The sequence below is a fragment of the Oenanthe melanoleuca genome, chromosome 5, assembly GCF_029582105.1.
Source record: "Oenanthe melanoleuca isolate GR-GAL-2019-014 chromosome 5, OMel1.0, whole genome shotgun sequence".
Taxonomy (NCBI): Eukaryota; Metazoa; Chordata; class Aves; order Passeriformes; family Muscicapidae; genus Oenanthe; species Oenanthe melanoleuca.
This window is the reverse complement of record NC_079339.1, coordinates 12,402,404-12,417,289: the sequence shown is the minus strand read 5'-3', so window position 1 is coordinate 12,417,289 and position 14,886 is coordinate 12,402,404. Positions and strand designations below refer to the sequence as shown.

Genomic DNA, 14,886 nt, shown 5'->3' with positions numbered 1-14,886 from the left:
GATTGTTTGGGATTTGAGGTTTTTGAAGAATTGGAGAATATGAACACCTAAACCTCATTGCAACACATTTGAGTTACTGGTCATAAGTTTGTTGAAAATTGAGAGCTGTAATTCTAATCCTTCTCTTAATCACAGAATTATAGAATGGCTTGGGTTGGAAGTGGCCTCAAAAATCATCTAGTTGCCATCTCCCTGCCATGAGCAGGGACACCTTCCACTAGATCAGGTTTCTCATAAGCCCCATCCAACCCAGCCTTGGGTCATTAATGGACAGCTGCCCTCAAGATTTTACAATTTTTGAAAACCATTTTGGTTTGGGTCTTCTTTTTACTATAAACTAACCTGTGCCTCTTGTGTTAAAACCAGCTCTATCAACTGGCCAAAATATTGGGCAATGGTGGTGAGTGTTTCATTAACACAAGATTTCATGGACCTCAGCATCTCTTCATCTTCAGTCTGTAAGCACCTGAAAAGAAAGATAGGAAAAGGATGAAAGAAAAAAAGATGCAAGAGACCTGATTGTCAGTGGTGAGGCCCATGTTAATCACAGGATCTAACTGGAATTCAGCTGTTCACATGAACTTAGTGTCATTAGCACCATTCCAGACTTTAATCAAAGCTTTGTCTACACAGAGTAAATACATCATGAAAGGATAGCAGTGGACACTACTGAATAATTTTGGGATCACAATTTACTTCACAGACTGCAGGCCAAATTTTGCTGTAGATGCTGTGTGTTTATACAGTGCAACATTGCTCTTTTCCTCTTATGCTGATAGCTTCACTCTTGGACTGTGCATATCCACCCATCTTTCATGATCAATGAAAGGCTTTCAGTAATTTTCATTTCATTACCTTCTTTGTCATAGTTTAATGACAGCAGGATAAGGATGAAGAAAGAAATGTGTGTCCAGATGAGTTAAACAGCATAATCAAAAATAAAATTTGGCCTTCTAAACAGAAAGATGCATAAAGCATCTTTCTCTTTACAGAGTTAGTGCAGTTATCCTGTAGCAAGTGATGTTTGGCTGTAATTGAAGAAATGAGATAAAGGTGGAAAACTTTATACAATTCAAATAAAATAATGAATACTTTCTCACAGAAATTCATTCATTTATATTTGCTAAATATCTTCTACCCAGGCAGGCCACTATAATGGAAGATATAGTTTGGGTGATCAGTCTCTCTACCTGCACACAGGTCAGCTTTTCAGCTTTACCTGCCTGTCAGCCACCTATATCAATTTTTGGTCAAAAAAGACAAGGAGGGAGAGGGCTGATTTGGGGCAGACACTTTGAGATGAGAGCTCATTATTCAATCAGTGTGTCTCATAGTAGAATATAAAACACAAATGTGAGCTGTGTGGGTTTGGCACAAAGCAATAGTGCTCCAAAAAAATGGTATTTCCTGATGATTAGATGGTGTTTTTTCCCTGATTATATCCCTGAAACAGAATGACTTGCACAATGTTTAAAGTAAACCAAAAAAGGGTAATTGAACTGTGCTGAAGGAAACAGGCAACTTATATTAGAAAGTGGAAATAGCATAAGAAGAATTATAGAGATTTTTATTTTCCAGTCTCAGCATTCCAGAGTGCAGGGAGATGAGTAAACCTATAACTACAATTTATTTGCTTTAGTTTGATTTACAATGCATGGATATGTTCATACAGGAGCAAAGTAAGAGTCTCAAAGCCCAAGTTTGCACACCAGCTGAAATCCTGGCTGCACAGAACTAGAAGGGAACCTTGTCACAGCCAGACTTTCCCCCTTGATGTCTGAAAGTCCTGAAAAATCCACTTGCATGCAGCTTTGCACCTATGTCAGACTCATAGTGCAACAGATCCCATCTTTCATTAGGATGCAGTTTAGGTAAAAGCAACTCACTTCATCCACTAGAGATTAACATTTAGAAAGACTTGTAGAGTTAAGTGGCCTAGTTCAAACACTTGAGGGTGCCTATGGATTTGTGCTTCTCATTAGAAGTTCTACAACATAATAAAACAGCAAAATTAATATTTCAGCTACAAAATTTAAGTTACCTTTCAGTGAATGCTGTAAATTCTGAACACTTGTCTATTAAAAGTTTTTCAAGCTGCAGAGAGAGCAAGAGAAAGTAGTTTTAAAGTTATATCCATACACACAATTGCTTTACCAAAATAAATAATCCTTGATTGTTAATCAAAATTCCTCTCAAAACATAGTATTTCATACAAGCACCCTTCATCTGCTTTTCTGAATAAAACAGGTAGAGAGAAAACTGAGGTTAACCAAAAAGTAGCATTTTCTACATTTTAAATGCAAAGGAACTCATAGATGGGATGTCAAAATGTTGTAGTCTCAAAAGCAAAACATTTTTCCCATGCAGTTTGTCAACATTATTAACATTCAGGATAGCCTATGATAAAATAGGACCCAAAGTAAGTCAAGATTTCCATTGCTGAAAAGGGATTGGAAAGTCTTAAGGGACCAGTATCAGTATGTCAGAATTTCTTACAGACTGTTTAATGCAAGTTTTGATTGCAATAGAAAAAAATACAGTAAAATAAACATTCAAAAAGTGAGAGAAACATGATATCAGCTAAGGCATCTTCTCACCTGGTGCATTTCTTGTGAAGAGCTCCTGGTGAAGGTGTTGTACTCATTTATCATGGAATGCACGTGGCAGTTGACTCTCACTGTCATGCTGTGCACCCTCTGCCATCTGTTCTTCTCCAGCTTCTGAGCAATCCTGGTCAGCTCTGTGCTTATGATCCAAGCTCTCTTTAGCAGAAGCTGCAAGTTATCACAAGTGCTGTACTGTGAGGAGAGGATGAGTTCATTTTGTTCATCTTTCTCAATGCTGATGGGCTTGGACTGGAGAATGCACATGCATTCACAGTCTGTCATCAGCTTCAGGTCTTCCATCCATCTCTGAACAGAGTCCACCTGGATTAGGTGCATGCTGGAAGGCACAGAAGGAGAGGGAAGAGTGAGGTAAAGCAAAACAACCTCAGAATAACCACCAGCAACACCATGCAGCTGCACCCACTGCTAGGTTGTAATTGATTGACAAAAGGCAGATAACTGAGCTAACAATTTGCTTGCACTAATACCGTAACACACTTAGTTCTTTATTCCAAAAGCAAGTTCTGGATTTCTAAACACTTTTGCACCACATACCCTGCTATAAATTTATATCTGAAAAATCAGAGGATATTAGAGATAAGCAAAAGTTTTGATTATGTTTCTTGGGGAAAAATGTTTCATGCACATTCAGAATTTAATATGGGAGAAGGAGCAAAGTTATGGGTGTTTTTCGTTTATGGGACTGTCAGGTTTTTCTAGATACTCGGCCTATCAAGTGCTTAAAATAAAATATTACCTTGCAGCATCTCTCCAAAGCCCTTCCAAACTTATGCAGCCAAACCAAGACAGTGAGCAATAAATATCTAATTGTTCCATAATTCCTAAAACTAGAGCTGGGTTCTACTTCCTGACCAGACCTTTACCTCCCCCCTTATTTCCTTATTGTTCTCTGTACAATTTGCACACTGACTTCCAAAGCCCATTTTTTTACACTGCCACAAATATGATGTGAACCAGCAAGGCTGAAAAGCTCCTTGACAAGTGTACCCTGACACAAGGGCAGTGATCCTGTATTTTGTGCCCTCACACCCTCCAGCCAATAAAATGTGGTGCCTGAGGCAGAAGTTTCACTGATTCTGAGCTCATTTTTGAGGGATCAGAAATTTCATAGAGGCTTGAGATGAAGATGCCTAAATCTTTTTCTTATAAGGCACCCAAATCCTAATAAAAATACCTTAATCCTCACCCCAGCCATACTAAAATTTTCCAAATAATTGAAAATCAAAGGTGAAGAAGAGATTAGATTGAGTGAAAGCCAGAGAAAATGGATTTAACTATTTTTTCAAACTTCAATTAATATCCTATAGTTAATATGCCAGTATAGTAGATTATTGTCTACCTTATGGATACACATGCAAATTTCATGATATTATACCAGAAAGGGCAAAAATAAAGTTTGTATTATAGTCCCTATTCTTTTAATTCAGATACTGATTTATTGCAACTCAGTAATGCTCTGTGCTGTTATATAAAGCCTTACTGCTAGAACAAAATCTGCAATTACATTAGTTAAGCTAAGGAGGATCAGGGGGAAGCCTTTTTCAATTCTTGTGCTTCCATTTGTACAGGGAGCACCAGAGATCTCCTGCCAGATCACTCCAGTAATATTCCATAAATAAACAAAATGTATTTACATACACAGAAAAAGGAGGCTCACCTCAAGTATCATTTCATGAAAATTGACAGCAAACAAGATACAAGAGATGGGTTTCATTGATCTAATCTCCCTTTTCACAATATATGATGAAACTACTTTTAATTTTGGACTTTACAGGCTACTGCTATTTAAAGTCTTTATTTCACTCAGCTCTGAATATTGTGTAATTGCATCTCATGATCGATTGAGGCCCACTTTCTTCTTGCTATGTGTAGTCTCCTTATTGCCTTTTTGGATCTGAAGCAAGGTTTCCTAATAAACAAAAACAACAACTTTAGAAGTTTGAGATCTTGATTTATAGATGTGAATAGTTTGCATGCAGAACAGGATAAACTTATTTGACATAGAGTAATGCATCTTTCATTTCCAAAGTGCATTGTGATAATTAATTAAATCTCTTTTTAGTAAGTAGAAATAAATTTCGACTTTATAAATTCACATGGACAAAAAACTAGAATAACAAGTTAGTGGACAAAAAAGTAACAACAAAAAAAACCCAATAACAAAAAAATAATTTGTATTTCCTTCAGTCCCAAAAGATATTCTTCACTCTAAGAGGGGAAAAAGGTAATAAGAATTTTACAAGAAAAAAAATAGATGCTAAAGAAGCTCTTGTTTGCTTCTGTCCCTACTAATTGCCAGAAGTACAACTGAAGAATGTAGGATATTCTTTCACTGAAACTTAATATTCCTTAAGTGACAACAAGAGCAAAAATAATACCATTCATCTCTTTCTAGAGGACCACAGAAAACTCCCCCTGCTTACAGTCAGCTTTTCTGACACATTGTCCTTTAAATTAGACACATCATTATCACTCAAATGAAATACATAAATGATTCACCTTCATCCAAATCTCACTGTGTTTAGAGAAAATCTTTCAAGTATTCCACAGATGAATTTGTAGACTCATTTTTTACATATTAAAATGAGGAAAGCAAAAAAGTGTGATCATCCCTAATTAGCTATCAAGAATCATATTCCAGATGGCACTTACTGAACTCAAAAAACAAGTTGGAAATTTCCATTTTGTCTCCCCATTACTGAAAAAAAATCTACGCCTACAAAATAAAAACAACCATAATGGTTCAGACAAAAAAAAAAACAAACAAACTCTGTTTAGCCCATTATCCTGGTCCCAACATGCCCATTAGGAGATACATAAGGAAAGATGATAAGAAGTGTGGCAAGAGCTGAGCAACCCCTCCTTCCCATCTTCTGGCAATTAGTGGTTTAGGAACTTCCTCAGCCAGAAGTTGTGTCTGAGTAGGATGTTTTTACAATTCATGAAAAAAAGTAGCCATTAATCCCTTTTTGAACTCAGTTAAACTTTTGGCCTTTGCAACATCTAGTGGCAATATCTCACATTGTTTATTTTTTTTTTTGTATGAAAATGTTTCTTATTGTTTATTTTAAACTTGCTGCCTGGAAAGACAAACACTTCAGTTGCTATATTCTAAGAGATACTGTAAATGAAATTATGGTCCTGTATTCACCCTCTTCATGCAATTTATTATTTTGTTTGCTCTACCCCATCTTCTCTAGGTTATTTTATTTCCATTGTATAGAAACTCAGCCTATCTAGTCTGTCCCCTTATAGACTGTATTCCAGCCCTCTGATCATTCACTTACTCTTCCCACTTTCTCAAAAAACTTTTCCCAGTTTCCCTATGTCCCAAGAGGTGCTGGGGGAAACAGGACACAATACAAAAAAATTCAGGTAAATTTATACATTTTAAACACTTTTTCTGCACAGTACCTATTTTCCAAAACATTCTTACATTTATTTTTCTTTTACTAAAGTATTTTCCAGAGAGTTGTTTCATTTTTTACTTTTCTGAAAATACACTTATTTTGATTTCAGAATCTTTTTCATGAGTGATAATAGAGTTCATTATACATGTGAAGAAAGAAATTGTGCTTCACTTCCCTTTACCTCCTCAGATGTACTACTTTGTATTCATTAACACATAATTTCTTCTAGCATTTTGCTGTCTCATATCGTCTTGCTTCTATAACTATTTTTCAGGTCATTAAATACATTAAGCAAGGTTTGCTCAAGCATAAGAGACCTTACTTGTGTGATTTACCACATTCTCTCTAATTCAGCAAAAGTATCTGGTTAACTGGCTCAGCCCCTGATGTTTATAGAATCATAGAATGATTTAGGTTGGAAAAGACTTCTGTCATCTGTTCCAACCCTTAACCCAGCAGTGCCAGGTCCATCACTTAACCCTGTCCTTAAGTGCCACTTCTACACAGCTTTTAAATACCTGCAGAGATGGTGACTCCAGCACTTCCATTCCAGTGCTTGTCAACACTTCCAGTGAAAAAATTTTCCCTAATTTTCAATCTAAACCTCTCCTGGGTTTCTTTGGGGCCATTTCTTCTTGTCCTATCACTGGTTACTTGGGAGATCAGACCCTACCTGGCTCCATCCTTCTTTCAGGCAGTAATAAAAGGAGATATGCTCCTCCTCAGCCTCCTTTTCTCCAGGCTAAACACTCCCAGCTCCTTCAGCTGCTTCTCACAGGACTTGCACTCCAGACCCTTCCCCAGCTCCTTGCCCATCTCTGGACTCACTGCAGCCCCTCAATATCTTCCTTACAGTGACAGGCCCAGAACTGGGTACAGCACTCAAGGTGTGGCCTCACCACTGCCCAGCACAAGGGGACAATCCCTGCCCTGGTCCTGCAAAACACAATATTGATCAAAGCCATGAGCATCCTTGGGCAACAGTTTCAAGGTCTTTCCTGCAGTCCAGATAGACAGACAACAGCTACAGCCTTTCCCTCATCCACTGAGTGGGTCACCTTGTCAGAGGAGGTCAGACTGGTCCAGCAGGACCTGCCTTTCCTGAACTCCTGACTGATCCCCTGGTTGTCCAGGATGTGCTCCATGCTGGCACCCAGGATATCCTGCTCCATGACCTTCCCTGGCTCTGAGGCTGTAGCTCCCTAGAAGCACCTTCAGGCTCTTCTGGAAGACAGGTGCCCCATTGGATAGAAAGCAGAGAGGTGTGCTGGTAAATGATGGAGAGCAGCCCAGTGATCCCTTCTACCAGGACCCTTGATATCCTTCAGTAGATCCCATCCATCCCATTGACTTTTGTGATCATTTTCACTTGGAATATGGGGGCTTCATTCTGTTTCCTGCCCCTGTCTAACATCTCAAGGGGTTGAGAAGCTGTAGAACATCTGGTCTTACTATTAAAGACTAAGGCAAGAAGGTGTTGGAGACCCTGAACCTTTTCTCATCCTCTGCCACCATGTTTTCCCCCCATCTGATAAAAGGAGAGATCTTGCTTAGCCTCCCTTTTGCTGCCAGTGTATTTATAGAAACTTTTTTGGTTTTTACTGCAGTAGCCAGATTAATTCTGGTTGAGCTTTAGCCATTCTAATTTTCTCCCTGCATAACCCCATGGCATCCTTGTAGCTCTCACAAGTGGCTTTCCCTTTCTTCCAAAGGTGATAAATTTGCCTTTTTTTTTTTCTGAATTCCAGCCAAGGCTCTCTGTTCAGCCAGGCCAGTTTTCTTCCCTGCAGGCTCATCTTTTGGCACATGGGCACAGCCTGCTCCTGTGCCTTTAGGATTTCCTTCTTGAAAGGAAGATGTATAGATACACAGATGAATAGCAGTTAACTACTAGTTAAAATTACTAAATTTAGTAGACCATGGCATATTGACAAAAATTAATTTATCTAGACATTATAAAAGCAGCATTTAATATAAAAACAGTTGTAAAAATAATTCAGTGCAAAAAGAAAATTCAAGAGAAAGTCTCCAACATTTCTTAAAAGTCATCTATTTTAATTGAGGTTGTAAAGTATTTGACACAGTTTTCAAGAGCACTCAGCAGAACTTGAGTAACAAGCAATTTGAATACTCTGAATTCTAGTGCACTTGCCAAAAAACATAGGCTTTCTAAAATGGTGTAATTTTGAAAAAATCCTCCGGTGTCACTGGCAGAGGCTAGCTTAGAGCAACAGCCTGTTAGAAGTGTGTTACTTCAAAAGATGTTTGGACCTTGTTTAATATACATGTTTCTGCACTACATAACACATTGCAGGTAAATTTCATCCTGAGTAAAAACATTAAAAAGATACTCCTATATTAAAGATCTATAAAAGAGACACATGATATTCAAAGTTCTCTTACCAGTATTTCTCTTCTCCTCCTCCCTTTTTTTTTTTTTTTTTTTTTTTTTTTGCTATTTTCTATCATCTCTTGAGCAGTTTGTTACCTAATGGATCAAGATTTTTTAGGATAGACTGGGTGGATTGATATCAAAATGATTGATATCCCTCATGTTGATGTGATATGAATACATAAGTCAGGAGTTAATGACTAGATCATTTGTTTGAAACCTCTAGCTTGAAGCTCTTTACCACCATTTTACTGGCAGCACACACACTTCTGTTTTAAATTGCAAATGTTATCATGAAAAAGAGTTATACCCCCAATTTAGCACTGAGTTTCACTAAGTGCAAAAGTTTCATGTTTTATAACATTGTGTCGAAGTCGGAGCTGATCAATTCATGTGAATAATTCCAGTGGTTATATTTATAAAGTGTAAAGATTTCTGCTCAGTCAAATTATGTTTTCAAGGCTTCTTAGCCTTTTTATTCATTTTCACCTAATATGACAGATTTATTACCAATCCTAATGATAGCATTTAGTACTGCTTCCAGATAAGCCTATGGTGAAAGTCAATGCCAAATCTTACAACTGTGTGCAAATTTATTATTCTAATTAGTGGTAGGTAATTAATTGGCAACAAACAATGTATTGAATGAATTTCACCTGCTCTTTGAACATAAATAATCTCTAATTTTTTTCTAATTCATCTTTTCAGCATTATTCATGGTATGCAATATAGCCAGGACCAATTTCCACATCAATACCACAGCCAGCAGGACTCAACTCTCAGTGAAATGAGAGTGAAGAGCCATAGACAGTGCTCATTTATCTTCAATTGCTTTGCATGATAGTAATCACATAAAAGAGCCCTGCAGATACATGATATTGTATTTACACTGGTTCTGGCAAAATTTTGTAGAGCTAGATGGAGAGATAGCTTAAAACACACAAGAGTATCATTAAGGTAGATAAGAATCAGATTCCTGTTTTTTAAGTGAGTGCACTTACTGTGTAGATCATTCCTAAGGTAATAGAATCCCACAAATATTTAGGTTTTGTACTTGACACAGCAAGATAAAAGTACAGCCAGGTGGTTTGTAGCATATTCTCTTTTTTTCCTCTTAATTTTACCTACTCCTTTTCCAGTGGAACACTAACAATCCAACTTCACTGTGACAAAAGGTGACTATAGCATAAATTATTAAAACCTTTAGAACACATGGATAAAAGCTAGTTTCTAGGTAAAAAATTTAACAGGCTATACTGAAATGGTTATTTTCATTTGCCTCAATGATTACTCAATTGTTACAGTTACCAAAGTCTAACAACTTCTCCAAATTAAGTCAGTAATGGAAAATGCAGAATTAGTCAAAGATCACTATTGTAGAAAACTATAAGGAAAGTAAAAACACAGTAATCATGTGTAATAAAAAAGATATAATGTGTGAACTTACAGTTGTTTCATCAGGCCCCTTTAAAAGGCCATATAAATAATTTACTGTTAAATGCTGCAGCAGGGTTCTCCTCAGATCTTTACATTTCTCTGAGAAATCTTCACTGTAAGTTGTCCCTCTAAAAATGTCTGGAAATATTATACCAGCCTGGAATTGCTGGTACACTGCAGAACTTAATGAAGTCACTCTGTAAAATCACAGACTAACTGAGCTTGCTGATTAGTTTATATAAAATCTAGGATAAACTTAAGACATAATAATTTTCTGTACACGGGAATAGTTTAAGTAGGTCCACCCCTATCCAACCTCCATCAGCTGAAGGCATACTGAGACATTGTTCAAGCTGCCTTTGAGGAGCTCTACTTCCTGCCTAGCATGTTAAATTGCTTAAAAAGTAGTTATCTTGACAAACACACAAGCCACTGAGTTCACAGAAGTTAAAGACCACAGTAAAAGAATATAATTTCCTGAGAGAAAGGAGGAAAATGCAAAAAAGCCCCACTGTCAGGAAGTTAATGACATTATAAGGCTGTTAATTGAGCTCTTTTCAGGCAAAGCTGAACAAAGAGCATGCTAATATTGTCACAATGATTACCAACCAAAATATGTCTCTTGAATTTATATTTGTCTCGTTAATTCATGCTAACAGTGAACAACATTGCATTTGCAGTGTTGTTATGAGATAATAAACCAAGGAAAGTCTTCAAAACCACAAAGTGTGTGGAACCCTGTATATTGGTATATTCAGACTTAACAAACTGTTATGGACTCAAATCAAGAATTACTGAGCTTAGATCCAAATTAAGGAATCCACCAGACTTAGAAACAGGCAATTTTAGCCACTCTAAAATTTGGACATGAGGGATGTGGCAAAAGTAATCTGCTGACTCAGCTTTTTGAAGGATATTTGTTCTTTTTGTACAACATATTACCTGATGGTTTGCAACAAGCAGTTCTCCAGTGCACAGACAAAAGCAGTGCTGAAAATGAAAGATGCCATGACTCAATTTCTTTGCAAATGACAGTCTTGCAAAAACAGGCAATAATTATAGTTTTCATGAAAGATGAGATAGCAGAGCTGGGGGATCTTAGCTTTGTGCACAATGGCAGAATCCATGACTTTTGACTTCATTTAGCCCAAAGTAAGAGGAATGTGCCTCATGGAACACTGCATGACAAATCTAGTCAGAACTTCCTTACAGACTCTTCCAGGAGTTTAAAATCTGACATGGTGACTGAAGCATGTCAATAAATTTAAAAGGATGTTGCCATCATCACACATTTAAATTGCAGATTCCTGAGTACACACACAGTACTTACTCCCATGAACAACAGGGTGGGGTTCCTGCAGTGTGAAGAAGAGTGAACAAAGCCAGCAACGGGAGAGAATGTTCCTGGTTTACTGCTTCCCAATGCTCAGGCTACACTTGTAATTGAAGAGGACAATATTCCTCATGGCCTTATAAGAAAAATATGCTGCAAGAGACAGACACCTGGCAGGAAGGCAGAACTCAAAATGAAAGTGAAAAGGAGAAAAACAACCCTGGACATAATTTGGGGCCACAGGCAGTGAAAGTGCTCAGACACAATCACAAGCAATGACTAATTTGGAAACTAACATAAGAGTTCATGAAAATTTCCCTAGCACCTCGCTGAACATTGTTTTTTTCTTCCTCCAAATCTGCCTTAATTTGTAGTTTAATAACAAACACTACAGCTCTCTGTGCCTTATTCAAAGGAGTTATGACATGCATTATGAGCAGCAGCATTAGCCTTTCACCCTCTACTATTTACTCATTTAAGGTCCTAACCCTACTGATTAAGCAAAGCCTGGATTACTTAATGAAGGGAGCAACAAGCATTTTACAGGGAGCTGTGAGATCAGTATCACTCAGGAGACTAGAGAAATTTGGAGACCCTTGTTCACATCTATTACACAGTAGCTCCAGCTAAAACTTTCAAAAAAAAAAAAGGTGAGAAAAGGACAGCCTGAAATTGGCTTTTCTAAGATTCCCATCCAAATATTAACCCTTCAACAGACAAACTTAAAAGACTAGAAGTAGCAACACAGTGTCACAAATACTTGAATGAGATGGCAAAAAATACTTTAGGTGGTCTTATTCAAATAAGAAAGCAGTTTCCAATCAAATAAATTCATTAGTTATGCACAGGTCTATATATTTCTGTAGAAGTCAGCAGATGAAAAATGAAATCTTACACCTTCAAACCTACATTTCTGATACTAGAAGCAAACAGATCAGAAAATTTCCTCATGAATGGCTTAAAAATCACTCTAAAACTATTTTAGAGGGTTCAAATATGTTCTATTAAATGGCTATTTAAGAATCACAGTGGAAATTTGGTTGGAAGTTTCTTATTTTTAATCTGAATTTCTTAAAGGCCAGATCATTCCCATTTGGTTTCATCTTTCCTTTCAAATAAGATTTTATCTTTGAAAGCGTTTCTGGAAAGCAAACACATGTTCCCAGCTTCTAATTTGCAAGACTTTACAAGCAAAATTCTTCAGATTCCTTTTCTGTAACTATGTCCTTTCCAGACCCCTGCTTTGAATAGATTTGTAGATCATGTGAAATTAATTTTTTACTGAAAGTCTTGATATCATGCTTGATAGGATACAAAGCCTAACTGTATTTTTGAGTCATATTACTACAACTTTATCTCCACCAGAAATCTTATTCATACAGCCTAGGACTGAGCCTCCTGCTTTCATCACCACATCTTACTGGCAAAAGCAGTCACAGTTATCTCAATCAACCAGCATACATAGGTCCTCCTCCTACTTTTTTTTTCCCATAGAATAAACTACAGGTTGTTGCAGATTTTCTAGTTCCCAAGCCCCAAATGCATAACATCAAAATTTCAATTACTCCCCCCTTTTCTTCAGTACCTAAAGTCCATTTCTAATTCTCTACATTCAGAAGTACCCTTTGTCATTACCCCTTAGTCTAATAACTAATTTTATGTATTTAATAGTAAATACCATGTATATAATCACTGAACTTCCTTTGTTCAGAAGGAAAATGATAAAGTCATTTTGTCTGCCCCAGATTATTCATTCAGTATGTATCTTTGGCAGGTTCTTATATTGTCATCTCATGTCCTGCTTTATTCCAAACCTTTAACTGCTCCTTACTAGAAGACCTTCCTCTTCTTTTCCAGTTAAATGTTATTCCACCCTTTCTCACTTCTTAGATACAAGCATTTTATTTTGCTATTTTGCACTTGGATTAACTGCAAAATTTTTTTAGTAAGTTTAGCAGCTTAAATAGAGTAATTTTCCTGCCTTTTATATATTGTGTTTTGCATCTATCTCAGACACATCCTTTTCTTTCCATTCACTTCACAGAGTCACAGCTAGGTGATTAGTATTCCTGGCTGCATTTCATTTTCCTTTCTGCAGGTGTTTAACGTAAGAAAGCCAAACTAACTAAAGGTTTAAATGCAAACAAAGCAGGTTCAGTAATTACAACCAATATGAAAAGCAAAACTCACACTCTATCTGGCATTTCAAGCCACCTCTAAAAACAAAGACTCAGGCTATACTGTCAGTTTTTCCATCATGCTTTTCTCATGATGGCATTGTGCTTTATCATCAATTATCTCAGGTTTTCATAGAAGAGTCCAGTGTTTTTCAACTGAAAATGGGAATTCTGAGCCACCTTGCTATGAAGCATATTTCTGTGGAACTGCTGAAATTAAATAGGGCATTGGCTTCTGGGTGATAATCATGGATACCTGAGGATTGTAACATAAGCAGTAAATGTAAACCACCAGCTCAAAACTGGATGAAGAAATGTAGTTCCAACACTCCTTAAAACTGAGATTAAATTCCTCCTCTGGCTTCAGTGGACTTTGGATGAGGCTTGGGTATGTGGCTCTCATGATTCTTTTGAAGATGCTCATAGTAAATTCTCCAAGGGAAAGAATCAAGGGTCAAGAATTTTAAGAACAGCATAATCCCACTTTGGAATTGAGAAGAGACGAGCAGTTGACTGAAAATAAAACTAATGGAGAATATTCTCAGGAAACAGATGGCTTAGCATCATCTCAAAGTGAATAAAAAAAAAAAAAAAAAAAAAATTTGTGGTTTCCTAGAACTCCAGGATTCAGTAATTCTGGGACACCAGGATTCCATGACCCTGGAACCCAGCCTCTCCAGGAGTGTCTCCAAGACAACAAGAGGAGGTTGGTGTCAGAGAGGAGCAGAAACACTGCTCAGAGGCACTGCTGGTAAGTGACCTTCAGCCAAGGCCCCTCCAACACCGCCAGGCCTTCAGCAGCAGAGGGGGAGCCTGACACAGTGACAAACTCCCTGAGATTTAAAACTCACATGAACGAGTGGTGGTGTGTGCATTCCATAGAAGCAGTTCCCCCTCAGCACTTCATGGTTCTTTAGCTCCCAGCAGAGCATCCTGCTGCACCCAGCCCGCCCTGAGGCCTGGCAGAGCAGCTGGGGAGCGTCTCCATCATGGGCCTGAACCAGCTTGTTGGGGCCCTCCTATCCTCCTCCTGCTTGGGGGACTTGATTTCCTCTTTCATCTAAAACTCTGCACTTCTCTCTCCTCAAATATGACCAATTCTGTTTTACCTCCATGTGTCACACCTTCCCCCTCATCCCGCCCAAGGCCTGGCAGAGCAGCTGGTGCATGTCTCCATCATGGGCCTGAACCAGCTTGGGCCTGTCCTCTCTTCCTCCTGCTTTGTTTCTTCTCTCATCTAAAACTCTGCTCTTCTCTCTCCTCAAATATGACCATTTCTGTTTTACCCTGTGTGTGTCACACCTTCCTCACCTTTCCCCTCATCCCGCCCAAGGCCTGGCAGAGCAGCTGGGGAACGTCTCCCTCATGGGCCTGAACCAGCTTGTTGGGGCCCTCCCTCTCCTCCTCCTGCTTGGGGGACTTGGTTTCTTCTCTCACCTAAAGCTCTGCAATTCTCTCTCCTCAAATATGACTATTTCTGTTTTAGCCCCTGTGTGTGTCACACTTTCCT

At 38.0% G+C, this 14,886-nt stretch overlaps 1 protein-coding gene across 1 annotated transcript in view; it reads right to left on the bottom strand.

Annotated features, from left to right (window-relative positions):
• Positions 1 to 14,886, bottom strand: part of INSC (INSC spindle orientation adaptor protein) — an 82,332-nt gene that overhangs the window by 49,777 nt on the left and 17,669 nt on the right. The window contains exons 2-4 of the mRNA XM_056493004.1: positions 2,598 to 2,943; positions 2,042 to 2,094; positions 343 to 466 (exon numbers count right to left, since the gene is read on the bottom strand). Of these exons, the coding sequence (XP_056348979.1) occupies positions 343 to 466; positions 2,042 to 2,094; positions 2,598 to 2,943 (523 nt within the window). The remainder of the gene's footprint in view (positions 1 to 342; positions 467 to 2,041; positions 2,095 to 2,597; positions 2,944 to 14,886) is intronic.